The sequence below is a fragment of the Rhizomucor pusillus genome, assembly GCF_041956525.1.
Source record: "Rhizomucor pusillus strain CBS 183.67 unplaced genomic scaffold VTP01scaffold_2, whole genome shotgun sequence".
Taxonomy (NCBI): domain Eukaryota; kingdom Fungi; phylum Mucoromycota; class Mucoromycetes; order Mucorales; family Lichtheimiaceae; genus Rhizomucor; species Rhizomucor pusillus.
In genome coordinates this window covers 349,127-364,330 of record NW_027192144.1, presented here as the reverse complement: position 1 = coordinate 364,330, position 15,204 = coordinate 349,127, and the positions used below count along the sequence as shown (strand labels likewise).

General features: G+C 43.7%; 7 protein-coding genes across 7 annotated transcripts; 3 read left to right on the top strand and 4 right to left on the bottom strand.

Moving 5' to 3' along the window:
• Window positions 1-6: 6 nt before the first annotated feature.
• On the top strand, window positions 7-961 carry VTP01DRAFT_4198 (uncharacterized protein; the record flags this gene model as incomplete). Its single annotated transcript, XM_069382853.1, has 3 exons — window positions 7-280; window positions 544-836; window positions 896-961. 3 exons carry the CDS (start codon window positions 7-9, stop codon window positions 959-961), a joined length of 633 nt encoding a protein of 210 aa, XP_069243613.1.
• A 630-nt stretch (window positions 962-1,591) lies between these two features.
• Window positions 1,592-2,571, bottom strand: VTP01DRAFT_4197 (uncharacterized protein; the record flags this gene model as incomplete). The annotated part of the gene is made up of 7 exons (XM_069382852.1): window positions 1,592-1,628; window positions 1,690-1,823; window positions 1,883-1,970; window positions 2,027-2,133; window positions 2,197-2,237; window positions 2,298-2,400; window positions 2,467-2,571. 7 exons carry the CDS (start codon window positions 2,569-2,571, stop codon window positions 1,592-1,594), a joined length of 615 nt encoding a protein of 204 aa, XP_069243612.1.
• A 210-nt stretch (window positions 2,572-2,781) lies between these two features.
• On the bottom strand, window positions 2,782-4,431 carry VTP01DRAFT_4196 (uncharacterized protein; the record flags this gene model as incomplete). Its single annotated transcript, XM_069382851.1, has 1 exon — window positions 2,782-4,431. The coding sequence occupies one exon, from the start codon at window positions 4,429-4,431 to the stop codon at window positions 2,782-2,784; it is 1,650 nt and encodes a 549-aa protein (XP_069243611.1).
• Window positions 4,432-4,983: 552 nt separating this feature from the next.
• VTP01DRAFT_4195 (uncharacterized protein) lies at window positions 4,984-6,645 on the bottom strand (the record flags this gene model as incomplete). Its single annotated transcript, XM_069382850.1, has 4 exons — window positions 4,984-5,352; window positions 5,411-5,923; window positions 6,013-6,132; window positions 6,205-6,645. 4 exons carry the CDS (start codon window positions 6,643-6,645, stop codon window positions 4,984-4,986), a joined length of 1,443 nt encoding a protein of 480 aa, XP_069243610.1.
• Window positions 6,646-7,250: 605 nt separating this feature from the next.
• VTP01DRAFT_4194 (uncharacterized protein) lies at window positions 7,251-10,010 on the top strand (the record flags this gene model as incomplete). The annotated part of the gene is made up of 11 exons (XM_069382849.1): window positions 7,251-7,852; window positions 7,941-8,228; window positions 8,302-8,399; window positions 8,457-8,601; window positions 8,660-8,795; window positions 8,852-8,977; window positions 9,036-9,152; window positions 9,207-9,355; window positions 9,411-9,694; window positions 9,748-9,892; window positions 9,956-10,010. The coding sequence occupies 11 exons, from the start codon at window positions 7,251-7,253 to the stop codon at window positions 10,008-10,010; spliced, it is 2,145 nt and encodes a 714-aa protein (XP_069243609.1).
• Window positions 10,011-10,905: 895 nt separating this feature from the next.
• VTP01DRAFT_4193 (uncharacterized protein) lies at window positions 10,906-12,988 on the bottom strand (the record flags this gene model as incomplete). The annotated part of the gene is made up of 10 exons (XM_069382848.1): window positions 10,906-10,936; window positions 10,995-11,106; window positions 11,165-11,424; window positions 11,502-11,643; window positions 11,698-11,812; window positions 11,871-12,184; window positions 12,263-12,374; window positions 12,444-12,497; window positions 12,579-12,828; window positions 12,906-12,988. The coding sequence occupies 10 exons, from the start codon at window positions 12,986-12,988 to the stop codon at window positions 10,906-10,908; spliced, it is 1,473 nt and encodes a 490-aa protein (XP_069243608.1).
• Window positions 12,989-13,378: 390 nt separating this feature from the next.
• Window positions 13,379-15,048, top strand: VTP01DRAFT_4192 (uncharacterized protein; the record flags this gene model as incomplete). The annotated part of the gene is made up of 4 exons (XM_069382847.1): window positions 13,379-13,561; window positions 13,632-13,899; window positions 13,970-14,018; window positions 14,109-15,048. 4 exons carry the CDS (start codon window positions 13,379-13,381, stop codon window positions 15,046-15,048), a joined length of 1,440 nt encoding a protein of 479 aa, XP_069243607.1.
• Between the last annotated feature and the right edge of the window lie 156 nt (window positions 15,049-15,204).

The following is a 15,204-nucleotide window of genomic DNA, read 5'->3' as shown; positions in this document are numbered from 1 at the left end:
CCTGGTATGGAAATAGAACTTTCAGATTTCAAAGAGGAAGAAATCGAAAATTATTTCATGCCCTGCGCTCTGGATCCCGGGAGACGGAATATTTTCCAAGCTGCATATGGTGCTCAAAACACAGAGCATGAAATTCGACGTTCGTCTACGACGGAGTATTACCAATGGACAGGATCGCCGGAAAGGAACGAAAACCTCAAGAAGGCCAGAAAGCGAAATAGCATTGAAGAGATCGAATCCAATTTTCCGAGTGCAAAGACTGCAGACATTACACGATACAGTGAATACGTGCGGTATCTTTTCTTACACTTGGAAACCCTGTTCACATTCTATTGCTTCGACAAAGACGCAGAGAGATAGTGAATGTCATCGTTAGTGAAGGAAAGAAATACAACTCTGCGAAGAGAAAACATAGGAGGAGAAACCGTCGGGAACGGAAAAAGCAAAATCGGAGAAAGCTGTTTAAACGGAAACGGAGGGATCTTACAGGAATAATGTAAATAAGACGTACCAATATTTCAGAACAAATGGCTAAGTTTCCAGCGCGGACTTCCAGATTGCCCATCCAAAATGAATCTGCAGTGAGATCGACTCTACAGGAAGACAAGAAGAAGCCTGATATGAAACAGAAGAAGTGGGCAAAAGCGAAGTTCACTCCAAACTCTGAAGGGAAGTTGCCGTTGGTGGTATTTGGCAATGGAATGTTCGGCAAAGATAATGTCCCAATGAAGGGTCATCGGCCTGGTCTCGTTGGTGTGCTTTACCGCATGTTGAAGCGACGAGAAGCTCGTGGAGAACTGGTGGTCGTAATTATTGATGAATACTTAACGTCGCAGGTAACTGGCAACTGCAAAATCCCTCTCAAACATCTTCTAACGCCATGTTAATACATCAGATTTGCCATAATTGCCAAGGGAGGAGCTTGAAAAATGCCACTACTGCAGACGGCGTGCGTCACTAGTTTGCAAGTATGCAAAAACTGTGGCATATTATGAAATAGAGACACGAACGCCTGAAAAAATATGTTCCACAGCGCTACATCTATCTGGTCGGGCAATGGTCGCCCTGGCCCGTTTGTCCGGCCTAAGCAACAGATCACGGCTACGAATGCCGGACCCAGTAGGGTTTAGATTTTTACGGTGTCTATTTACTTGCAAACCCCGCCTCAAGTATACTCATAATTAGTATTTGCTTAGTATATCGGTAAGCCGTGATCCATGTTTCCGATATCGAAACTTTACTCATTGAGAGACATTTTGCGTTATTTGGAGCGCTGGCATCGCACTGTTGCAAGTTTAAGCCCGAAATGGCAAGTATACATGGACTCTAACTCGAGAAGAAGTTTATTAATTTCTTTCCAAAGGTCCAAATTTGATTCCAGTGCGATGCAAAATTGATGCTCCGAACGCAAACTGTCTGTAAAAATGCAGTAGACAGTCTGGTGAATAAAGCCTTGCATTTGCATTTGCAGCTTCTTTCCGTCAAAGGGGTCGCATACTGTATTTACAGATATGACTTTGTTTCACACAAGTTCTTCAAAGTTAAGAAAAGAAAGGGTGGATAAATGATGAATTATCACTAAAGAACATTTCTAATAAGGCGCAAAGTAATAGCCTCTGCCACGTCCTCTATTTCACCAAACATCAGGTCAGCGTTGTCTGCGAGGCAATTCCTTGGTGGCACACGTACCTTCCGCGTCCACGATATCCATACATTGGGGAATGGCCATAAAATGGCATCATTCCACCACGGAAACCACCACGGAATCCTCTTCCTCGTCCTCGGGCTGAAAATCCGGGTACATTCGTTCGCTTTGGTGATACCTAGACTTTCCCTTAGCAACAAGGGACCGAGAATCAGCATCATGCACCTATCTATCTACCTTAAGCAGGCGACCTCTGAACATTGTCTCGTTGAGAGCTACAGCGGCTTCCACGAAGCTCGGTTCTGCAAATTCTATGTATGCATAACTTTACATTGACGTTAATTAGTACATGAAACCGATATGGAACTATAAACGGCATACCCTTTAGGGTGGCTAGTGTATTTGTCGCAAAGAATGGTGACTCGGTTGATGGTGCCGCATGACTGGAAATGTGCTTGGAGTTCTTCAGGTGTAGCACCGTAATCGACCTGTTAAGATGCATGAGAATCCACTTTTGTAGATACCAGTGTTTTCGATATACGAAGACTTACGTTGCCAACATACACGGAACGACTGTCTACTACTTCCTTGTCTACAACGATCCTGGTCAGCAAGCCGCGTCATTTGCTAGGAGATCTAAACTCACGCTCACCTTCTTCAGGATTCATGGACTTTTCGACTTCTGCCTGCATTTCACGTAGTTTAGCAGCTTCTTCCTCCATCATTTTTACGCGAGCCTTCATAGCCTCTAGTTCCTAAAAGTACGTCAACGTCTGCACGCATAAACTGTCGTAAATCATTTGGACGTGGATCAGTCTTACCTTGTCTACATCAGCACCAGCCTCTTCAGATTCTGTGGCCTTCTTTTCTTCTTGATCAACGGTCGGTTCAGTGGTGGCAGGAGTCTTGGCTTCAGGATCGCTCATGATTTAGTCTTAAGTGAGGAAGAGACAGTTGGAAAATGAAGTGTTCAAAGTCCGTGACTTTGTTGGCTTAAATCGAATGACTAGAGGCATAAATTTGTCAAGCAAAAAATCGAACAGCGAATGATAGTAGTAAAAAATGTCAATATTTTATATACAATGCTCTAATAAATGGAGGTATATATATATGTGTGTGTATTCTTTCCGAAGGCTTTAGCGAAGATAAACAAAAGATGGGCCATAAGTTGCAAAGGCGAACCAAAGACCAGCTACGAGACCAGCGCAGGGAAGAGTAAGGATCCAGCCTAGCATGCACAAAGCAAGCATCTTCCAGTTTACAGCACGGAAGTTACCATTGCAAAGACCGACAGCAGCGGTAGCACCAGTGATACAGTGAGTCGTGGATACCGGAATATTGAGCTGAGAGCAAGTGAGCACTGTCAATGCAGCACCGAGTTCGGCAGCAAAACCACGGCTTGGAGTGATATATGTAATGTTGTTGCCAAGTGATCTCATAAGACGCCAGCCCATAGTTGCCAGACCGAGGTCGATAGCAGCACCACCGTAAGCGAGAATCCAAATAGGGACAGGCACTTTTTCAGAACTAACAGTTGCTGTTTGCCATACTTCATAGATAGCAGAAAGAGGACCGACTGCGTTGGCTACATCGTTGGAACCGTGAGCAAAAGAGGCGACAATGGCAGTGAGGACTTGCAGGAACGAAAATAGGTATTCGGCATCATCTTCGTATAGCTCAGCAGCTGCGTGCATAGCGGCAAGCTTGCTATTGCCAATATTGCGGACATCCTTGCGAACACCAGCGAGCGCAACGTCGAGAACACGGTCCTTGCCCTTGGAAAGCTTTGATTTCCAGTCCTTAGGCTTCTGTTCTTGTTCGGCGGGGACATCCTCAGCAGAAACATCTTCGCAGCCAACGTTAGCAGCAGACTTGGAGTCGGCCTCAGCCTCTTTTTCGGTGATTTCGGTTTCTTGCTTGGACTCATTTCCAGAACGCACAGCGGTAGAGTTGCTTTCAGTTCTCTCCAGGTCGACTTCATCAAGTGTAGGTCGCTTCGGAACCCAGTGAATGATAGGAATATGATAGAAATACAACTTTTCGCGGTTGACAACCTTGCGACGGAGCCAGGGACACAAGAAAAGGTAGCCAATAATACCGCACGCAACACCGCATCCAAAAGCGATGCCTAGCTGTTCGCCAATACCCAGACCAGAAGAAGCTGCACCGGGAGCCTTGAAGCAAATGTAAAGCACGATGATCGTGACGGTGATAAAAGTGTACAAAGGAACGAGACGAAGACCCCACTTGACACTGTCAACCTGGCGCAAGACGGCGTACTTGGTAATGAGATAGATAATAGCTGCGACAATACCGGCAAAGATAGGAGAAATGAACCAAGAAACAACGATTTGGATAATACCATTCCAGCTCCAGTCGACTACGTTGCCACCAAAACCAGCAATGCCGATACCACAGACGGCACCGACAATGGAGTGTGTAGTGCTGACAGGCCAGCCTAACCTCGAGGCGATCAAGACCCAAGTAGCAGAACCAATCAAGGCGCACAGCATACCAAACATGAACATTTCAGGTATTTCCGTAAAATATTCCGTGGAGACGATACCACTCTTGATAGTGTCCGATACGCCGGCACCGAGAAGTAAGGCACCAAGAAATTCGGTGAAACAGGCAATGATGCATGCTTGAGCGAGCGTCAATGAACCAGAAGATACCGAGGTTGCGAAGGAGTTGGCAACATCGTTGGCGCCGATACCGAAGGCGTCTGAGAAGGCAGCAACCATACCAACACCAAAAATCCAAGTGAAGTCGTAAGGTTGCATCATATTGGGCAATGCAAAATATGCCGGCTGGTAGTCGAAGAAAAAGGTGGAGAATGAGAGCAAGTAGTTTATTTTCTGTGCTTATATACGCTTATTGCTCATAGATCAAGACCTAATCCAATGATAATTTGTTTGTACCGCACGCTTGAATCATCGAAACACGATTGTCTCGTAAGTCAACGTCGGAACGAATACCAGGAAAACCGAGGATTCCTGCTGTCCTTGAAACTCGAAGGAATTTTCCACAAATCTGAGGACGATGGAATGGCTATTTCCTCTCCTGTAGAATATGCAAACTGATTCTAAGGATAATACCCTTCAAATTTTCTGTCCATTCCATCATCGTCTTTATTCTCATCACAATATTCATTCAGAAATGTTGGATTATAGATCAAGGGTGCTTGTACTACTCGAATCCATCGAAAGCGCACGATGTCACGCCCCGTGGCATGGCGCTGAGATCAAGCCAATAGCATTCCATCTCGAATCCCACATGCTTCGCATCTCAGTGGATCAAAATATCTATGGAAATCCAGGGATATTCCTCTGTTAACTTTATTTGTGCTCCAATGCTTTTACTCGCTTAACCAATGCTTCTAAAATCGATAAACTGCGATGATCGGGCGAGGGTAGTCTTGCCATTCCGTTTGGACAATATCCGAAACCTATCCTGTGTTCTGGATTCCAGTACAGAATACTGCCACCCAGTCCTGTCCAGCCAATAAATGTCACATTATCGATAACATGTTCCGTTACAACTGCAAAGCCGCTTCTCAACGATGGCACATAGCGTCTAGTCGCCCAGTCATATTCCACCTCTACGGGTTCTGTAGCTAATGCATATGTCTTTTCGTCCAAAAGGTCCGGTTCATCGTCTTGAATGGCTTTACCGCCATTTGCCATCATAGCTGCTAGTTTCGCCATCTATATACTCTGGGTTAGGGAAAGTTTTGCGAGTGGAACGATCCGTAATTTTACATACAGATCGGGCGTTTGTGAAACCACTGTAAGATGGACCTTCGATTTGTCTGTATGGCATGATCGCTGCGTGTTCGATCGGTGCGTTATCCAAAGCGCTCGTACGGAGCGTTTTCTGCACAACACCATCCTTATCTAGGATAGCCTTGATCTCGCTGAAGGAATGGGGTCCATTCAGGACAAACTCGAGCAGAAAAGAGATAGTACGATGAAATTTTGATCCACGATAGATCTTTGCAATCCTGTTATCGAATTCCTCTTGATAAGGTTTGAGGTACCATTCGATGCCATACTTTTGATTAAGTTCAGCTGCTACATCATCGACTGTGCAGTTAGCCACGCGGCGAAGGATCGCGTTTATGTACCATCCATGCGTTGCCGCGTGATAACTTCTTTTTCGCACGCCATCAAATGTATGGGGACGTTTGGCTAATATGCTTTCAAACAACTCCAAGTCCTGCGCCTCGGCTGAGGTTAAGATCCTGTCCATAAAGCCGACACCGGCCGCATGTTGCATCTGTAACAAGGCGATTAGGATCGGTTTCGAAGGTATACAGAAAAATATTGATGAACAAGCACTGCTAATCCATATTGGTGAACTCTTACCAGATCGTTCAAAGTGACGTTTTCCTTATTTCCCTGCGCAAATTCCGGCCAATAAGTCGAAATCTTTTCATCATATGACAGCAGTCCTTTCTGTACGAATTGAGCGACTACAATGCTCGTCTATTCAGGTTGTAAGAAAATCATTCGTGTTTTACAAACGGTCGTAGGATATAAACAACGCCTTGTACGTACCAGAACCTTAGTGCTAGAAAACACCACCTGCAATGTATCCTCGGAGAAAGGGGTGTGATTCTCCTTATCCTGCCAGCCAGCCTGCAGATCAATGACGAGCTCGTTGTCAACGTAGACAGCGACGCCAGCACCAATGTCGTGACCAAGCAAAAAGTTCTTCTCAAAAGCATCCTTGACAGCAAGGTACATGCTATCGACGTATCCTTGGGAGGACACCTGGACAGGGCAGTTACGTCCTGCCAGCGAGCACGACAATTCCATGAAAGGGCCCATCTTGAGGTATCGGTACATAAGAGTGCCACATACGACCAAGACCGATAAAATAAGATGTCCCAGTCCTTGTAATTTATGGATCTTGTGTGTAGCCTTCTTTGTAGGCATTTCATGAATGCTTGATTTCATTATCGAAATATCTTTCGCAGATGGTTCTTGACAAGTCATTTGAAATAACGTGGCAAACCGTAAGCTTTCTGGGGAACCAGTACACAGAAAAATGGAAAGTGAATAAAAAGGTTTAAAGATGAGGAAAAGAAACAGGAATGCAAACAAATCCTTAGGATTTAGTGTGTAGCAGGCATCAAAATCGTATTTATATATAACTACAATGCAGGGCTGCATAGGCCGATCCTTAAGAAACATTGGCACATCCGTGAAATGTACTCCGTTAAGGATGATAAGGGTTGCAGGTGTCTGTAAATCGTACATGAGGCTTATTACTGATGCTCTTACCCTAAAGCTGTTTTCAGATTTCAAGATTAATCTCGACTTTCGTCTTTGCTTGTCGACCCCTTATCATTCATGCCCTCCTCTTCAATTCACAATTCCTGCATTATCATCAAATGTCATTTTTTACCTATATCATTGCTGCATGGTGGCATGATCAAATCCATATCTTGGACTTTTTCCCTCTTCTTTTGCACGACGCTCCAGCTGCAAATGATTCAAAAGTATAGGAATTTCCTATTGAGCAGTTCTTGGAAATCCATGATCCACTGTTTTCTTTTCACTCGCAGCCTCAAAGATAGTATTATATATGTGAACATAGTATGTATGAATTAAGAGACAGACATGAGAAGCCAAGGTCTCTGTTTAGAGGCTTTGAGCTCCTAACAACAGTAAAGGTTCCATCTTCCTCAATACGCTCTCACGGGCCTCACGGCGCTGGGTACGAAAATGATCGCATGGTTTCTTCACGGTTGGAGCTGCATACAGTACTTTTCTCTTCTTTATCGTCAACTTTGCCTGGGTTCCAGGCTTTGACTTGCTTTAGGCTATCCAAGACGCTTAACCGAAACAGAAACTCGACTCCTTTATCCGCAGCTTCTTCTGCTGCAAACTCGCCGCAACATCTGTCGTCGTCATCCCCCCCTGCTTCTCCGTCATCCTCTGAAGGCTGGCCACCGCCAGAAACTCATAAACGAAAGCGACAAAGGCTTGATTACAGCTCGAGTGACTCTGAAATTGCACACGTAATGCAAATAACATCCAAAGAAAGCACTCCTGGTTCGTCTCAGCAGCAAAACAATGGCAAATCGCGACAGGAGAATGGCAATGGTTCCCTGTCCGAGAAAGCCGATATGCTAGGGCGCGTCAAGAAGAGCGAATTAGTTCGCTTGATCTTGCAATCGCTTCATGACCTGGGCTATCAGTAAGGCTTTCTTTTTATTTATATTTTCATGCATTGCGGGTCTTTCCCGTGGCTATTTGCTCATACAAATCTTCTTAACTTTTTAAAGCGACGCCGCAGCTGTGTTGCAGCGAGACTCGAATGTATCTCTTGAGGAAGCATCAGTAACTCGCTTCCGACAAAGTATACTGAATGGAGAGTGGCGGCTGGCAGAAACTCTTCTTCCATCTTTGACCAGCGATAACCCGAATGATCTCGCTCAAGCAAAGTTTTTGATAAGGCAGCAAGAATTCCTTGAGCTCTTGGAAAGCCAAAAGACTATGGCAGCTCTTCAAGTATTAAGAAATGATTTGACGCCACTTGGCCAAAATGTGGAACGTCTGCATCAGTTATCTAGGTAACGCTGCAATGGGACGACGTTGCTAGGCCTCGAATCAAAGCTCATTTAAGAACCTCCTTTTCTTCTTCAGCTTAATATTCTGCTCTTCTGTGGATGATATCAAAGCACAGGCACAATGGGATGGCTCTGATGGATCTTCGCGGCAGCAACTGATGATTGACTTACAACGTAGGCAAAATTATAGTATACGAATCAACTCGAAATTGATTCGTTTCTTCTTTCTAGGCTATATTTCGCCTTCGACAATGATACCAAACGGACGATTGTTACAACTCATTGAACAAGCCTTTGAATGGCAGAGGAAGAGTTGCTTATACCATAATAGCAGCAATGCTGAATACTCCCTGTTTGCTGACCATGTTTGTGACAAGTAAGAAACAAAATGGTCTCCAGACTTTTGCCTTCGCTCTAAACTCTAACAATAACAGAACACAATTCCCCTCAACCACGATAAAAATCCTGGAGGGCCACGACGACGAGGTGTGGCACATGGCATTTTCAAACAGCGGACAGTATTTGGCGTCTCTGTCACGCGACAAAACATGCATTATCTGGGACATGATGGTAGTGTCTATGAACGATTCCAAAGCTGATACCCTGTCTTGACTATTTTCTTTCAGACATTTCAAAAGGTTCAGGTAATACCCGGCCATTCCGAAAGCGCTTCGTACTGCGCATGGTCACCGGACGATAGAAAACTCCTTATCTGTGGTACAGACTCTCGATTGCGGCTCTGGGATCCTCATGTAGGCTATAGAAAAAAGAATTTTGGCATATGAATGGCTGCTAAAATATCCTTTGCAGAACGCGGAGCTCCTCCACACATACTCTGAGCATAAAGACCAAGTAACTTGCTGTGCTTGGTTACCTGATAGTGAGCATTTTATCTCTGGAGCGACAGACAGGTCAATGATCTTATGGGTGGGTACATATATTAGTAATCGAAAAGTACTCTGTTCTAATTCTACCAAGTAGCACATTGATGGCCGGATATTAAATCGATGGACTACTAAGCGTATCTTGGATATGAAGATTACAGCAGATGGCCGGCGGTTAGCTACCACAAGTTATGAAAAAACTATCGACATATATGACGTGGATCGTTTCAAACTTATAGAAGTCGGGTAAGCCGAAACATAAGCTTGCTTGGTATATTGTCTTAACATTTTTGGTCTCTAGCAAAATCCAGGAAGCAGAAGCAATTACATCGCTGACATTATCGTCGGACGGACGATACGCACTAGTAAACATACAAGCATCCCAGAGAAATTCACACAACAATATGCCGCAAGGCACTTCTCAAAACAATGCACACAGCTTTCAATTATCAGAAGAATTGCATCTATGGGATCTAGAGCTCCAGTCACTATCAAAAAAGTATGCTGGCCAGAAACAGGATTCTTACGTTATCCGCTCGACTTTTGGAGGCGATGAGGAATCATTTATTATCAGTGGTAGCGAAGGTAGGGGGAAAGATCGAGTTGATCCAGAATCTTGGTTTAAAGTTTTTTTGTAGATCATTGCGTATATGTGTGGAGTCGAGAGCATCAAAGTCTATTAGAAGTTCTGAGTGGGCACAGGAATGTGGTTAACTGTGTCGCTTGGAGTCCAACAGACTCAATGATGTTTGCATCTGCCAGCGATGATAAAACTGTCCGCATGTAAGTATCATATCGTAGTCTTCAATATTGAAGGTATTAATATTGAGATCGTATAATCAATAGCTGGGGCTTGCCAAGACAGGATGATGAACCCATGGAAGAATCAATCCATGTATAGTCCTTTTCATTTTGTAAGCCTTATTGATGCACACCATTTTCATAGCCTGATCCCAATACAATAATATTTTCAATATGTATAAGCATGTTCCGCTCTCGCTTCGCTCTGAGGACGACATAAAAGAACGAAATGCAACTCGCACTTTGTATGTAAAAACATTACTGTTCCTTACTGATTTGGATCCTGTAAGTTGGCGTGATTTTCTGTGTATAGGCATAGATTCCATTGAAGGAAGAAATGGACTGATCTCTTGAATACAGCATCGGGCCAGATGACCTCTCAACCAACACATTAAGGTTGCACAATGCTGCAACCGATTGTGTACTGAACTTTGTATAACATGTATATTCTGCTCTATCAGCAAATTTAAAATGATTTCTATCCCACTTGTGGATAGTGAATGTTACAATAATGCCATTTACTCGCTGCACCTTCAACAGATGATGCATTGGAGCTATTGCAAACGATATGAGACCTTCTTTCCTATGTGAATTCTGGGAATAACGTTTTAGGTGTAAGTACATTGATATTTTTTTTTACTTGATACCTACAGCGTACTAAAATTTCTCTTCGATATTCTTCCCCTTCCCTTTGTCTTTCCCTGTCGTTTTACACCGTATTTTGTACTGTATAACTTGTATTCGAAATGCTTGATATTCTTACACTTTAACTTAGAATTTTTTTATATATAAATATACAGTAAGGCTTCCTTGTTTCTTTTAGTGACCTTTTTGCATGTTGGTTTGCATGAACATGTTGGGTTGACGTTTACAGACAAAGCATGTTTCCTATTTAAACAGAGTATAATTGACAGTTATATGTTTCATATGCAAATAGAAATCCGGTTTGTACAAATGAAAGCAAGAGGGAATGGGGGCATGGAATGATATGTTCTTTAAAGATTAAGCAGTGTGACCAGATCCTTCCTAAACAAAGCAAAGATCAACAGGATCGAACGGATTATAGTGCTTGTAGGATGTTTACCTTTTCTTCGAAACGACGTTAACTACCATGTCGTTTTCCTTGCGATTTCTGCGGGAGTCAACGATACGCTTAAACATTGATACTTGTTTGCTTACATCCACGACTGTTTGTTCTACAGTGAAGATGAATGTCAGGATCATTGCCAAGTATGAATGACCTTTTGAACAGACCTCCATCTTTATCTAACTTGACGTCAATGCCGAGTATATGGCATGTTCTGTACAGCATACCAGGCTCCAGCATAGATCTCCTATGATCGATCTCTGGTCGTACTACAGGCTGTAAGGTCTGCAGACAGATTTTTTCTGCTCTTGTATTGAAATTGATCGTTTGCGTGATAGGTTCGGTGTATGGTCTGATGTCTTTGATTTCTGGAACTTGTTCCATTAACTCCAACAAACGGGGTATAGCATTGTGCATTTTCCCGAGCCTAATAAGATCAATCGCCAGAAGGTCAATTAGAGCACACAAAATGCTACTGCGACAAATCGATATTCTGGTCTTTACCAGGTCTCGTATGTTGTGTAGGTATCACAGCTGACAACAATCACAAGAAAGTTACTGTGATCCTTGATAATGTTATATTTCTTGAAAAGTTTCGAGGTCATATCTCTTGGAGAATCAAAATGCGAATGGAGGATTGCCCTGGCTGAGAGCAATCGTCAGTATCTAGCACAAAGCATATGCCATCGTGTCTTCTTACCTCGCGCTAATTCCTTTTTTACCACATTGAGTGTGTATACGCTTACGTTGGGTGATGCGTTTGAAACACGATAGCAAGGTGTCACGATAGCCATCAACGCATCCTCAAACTCGACCTAGAGAGTTCTGCGTAAGAGTTTATTGTGGATAGCTACATGCTGTTCTTTTTCCTACCAGCGACTTGTAATCGATCGTTCGTCCATCGAAATCCGGAATACCATCTGTAAGGATGACAGGTGAAGGCCAAGGCCAGTTTGTCCAAAGCTCGAAGAAATATGTCAGCAATCCTTGTACAGAAATTTCGTTTTTATACATTTGGTATGTTTTGAGCAATAGCAAAGCCCAGCAGCCACCGTTCAAATATCCAATCGGTTTGTTGTAAATATGCCTTTGTTTCGCCCACCAGCGTATAGCTTGTAGACATAGACGAAATGTTGGTAGATCCTCGTTCCGAATCTGCTCGAGAATAAATTGCGTGACACGCACACCTATAATGGAAGAACAAAAACGAAGCATTAGATAAAATAAAATATGCATGATACTTGACTGAAACTTAAATTCCTTACCATCGATGGAGACTATGCATGAATCATCCAATTCAGAGAGATGTTTGTTGTCCAGAATGTTGATATTCTCAGGTACAGAAGCAATCTTTAATCGAACAAACGATATATCAACCTATGTATATTAATTTTCCTAGTTAGTTAATCCAAACCATGGTTTTGTTTTAATTTTTTTGTCCTTAACTGGAATCCTATCGATTGTGCATTTGATTATGGGCACTGTCGTATTTTCCACAGTCTGATGCATTCGAGATGCTGTGTCAAAATCCATTGTTTCCAAATCATCTGATGTAACATGACACCCTTTTGCTTTTCGTACCTCCACATCCTGTACTGTCGCTTGCTCTTTCAAGATAGAAGGAAAAATGCGAAAGAAATCGCTGCGTCGTACTTCTGAAGGAGCGAGGAATACCACGTCGATGTCACTGTCGATCAAGTTGGCACCAAGGCCATATGAACCAAATGGAAGTATTTGACACTGGAAGTCGTCCTGCTTCAGACCATACTCGACTGCAATCTGTCGAACCAAGGTCGGAATGAGAAGACGCAACATGTTGACGACAATGTCTCTACAGGATTGAACCAACAATGTCCAAATGCCGCGTCAGTTGGAGCCGGCGAGTTGGTTACTGCAAGCTGCCGGTACCTCTTCCTTTGCTGGTTCTTGTGCTCAATACAGTTGCCCCGTAAAAGCAACGATTCCCATTCTTCGTCGGTAATTCTCGACATTCAATCGATCCAGGAGAAAGGGAAAAAGAAACGATCACGTCCGCTCGAGTGTGGACGGTACGAAACTTGTTCGCGCTTTATACTCTGTACGCCATCGAAACGCATCAAAATTCATCTTATTGTTGAAAAGCGAGATCGCTCTCCTCCATATTCTTCATCGATGTATTACCAAGATTTACAGTAGACCCTTTTTATATTCTTCCATACAAAGACTACCGTTTGACAACATGCATAAATTTTGCGACTTCACTCAGGTAAATCATACGAGAGCTCACGATGTAACACACGGGCCCTTCTCCTAGCGGCTGGTATCAGGCGACCATATAAATTCTGCATTTCTTTATCGAACCGTCCCTTTCCTTTCTTCTCCTTTCCAACGGTTTTTCCTTTATGACTATTCCAAAGTCAACGACAACATCCACAGAAACGGAGCCATTGCTTCCAAAATGTGTACATGTATCATCCTGGCTCAGAGAAGGTAGTTGGATAGTCCGTAAGAGCATTCCGGTAACCGGCACATATTTGCTCAATATCACTATAAAAACATCAACGGTGTATGCTATGGGACACTTGGTAATAACGTTGTCCTGAAAATTTGATTTCGAAGTTAACGCGTTATCTTCTCATTTATATGCACTTGAAGAGTGCTGAGGAACTGGCAGGGGCCGCATTGGGGAACACTGTCGCTTCCATAACCGCCTACAGCGTAATATATGGTTTTCTGTATTCACTAGATACATTGTGCTCTCAAGCTTGGACAGGTGCAAGGAATAAGACTCTAGTTGGCATTTATCTCCAACGTGCTATTGTCATCATTGGTATCATGTATACTGCTATATTTACACTGTGGCTCAACGCCTACAAAATATTGCACTGGGTTGGCCAAGAAGAACAAATGGCACGCTATGCCGGTATCTATTCGAAAGTGGATGAGATATACCGGTGATGCCCCTGTGTCTAACTTACGTATATGTTCATTAGCAATGTATCTGCGATATACAATGCTTGGTGCCCCTGGGTACAGTCTCTTGTAAGTCTTGTCGCCGCCACATAGCCTTCTTCTCCCTCTTTCAAAGCCCGAAGGGGTTGCATTTACATTGTCTCTATCATACCCACACAGCGAAGCATTGCGGAAATATCAGCAAGCGCAAGGCATAATGCATGCAGCCACTTTGGTCGTTTTAATTATGTCTCCTATCAACTTTGTTCTCGTCCAGCACTTAGTATCCAATCTAGGATTTGTTGGTGCACCGATCGCAACAAGTATCAGTTTCTGGTGTATGTTTATCTTACTCTTAGGATATACACGTCTGATCAAGGGACACGAGGCCTGGGGCGGCTGGGACCGGGCCTGCCTTCAGGATTGGGGCAAAATGATTCGGCTTGCCGTACCCAATATTATCAGCATGGCCATGGAATGGTGTACGACCGAGCTTATGGTATTCTTCGCCTCTTATCTCGGCACAATCCAGGTCTCTGCTCAGTATATAATGATATCCGTATACGCTATTTCGTGTACTCCTCCGTGGGGCATATCGTTAGCAGCCACCAACCGTATTGGAAACTACTTGGGACAGGGCCTAGCCGCCGAAGCAAAGCAAACCGTTAATATTGTTTGCATCCTCTCACTGGCCTACGGAATGTTTGCAACCATCTTTTTCGGCCTTGTTCGTTCTGCATACGTACCCATCTTCTCCGGCGATGCAGCCGTCGCCAGCACTGTAGCAGCCGTTGCACCCATTTTTGCAACCATCATGCTCTTTATGAGCTGTAACAACGTTTCCACTGGAATATTACGTGGGTTGGGTCGACCAGATATCACCAGCATCATCGAGTTTGCTTCATACTATCTCGTCGGCTTTCCACTCAGCTATTATTTTTCTGCACTGATATACTCGACCGCGGACACCGCTATCTGTAGACTCTGGTTTGGACTATGCATGGCAAGCGTACTCGCAGTAGCGAGCCACCTGGTATATATCTATCGCACAGATTGGGATAAAGCGGCAAATAGAGCTCAAGCAAACGTGAGAGCGTCCGAGGTGAAATTGAAGACGTAGACTTTCTGCAGCGCAATCCGCCGCGCCGTGTATTTGCGATCAAGCATTGCCGATAAATTCTTTCATTATCCAGCGTTAGATCGTGTATAGGCTTGCTAAGTCATCACGTTTAAGCACAGTCTTCTTTCCAACGACTGTCCTAACCTGATTTCTGCC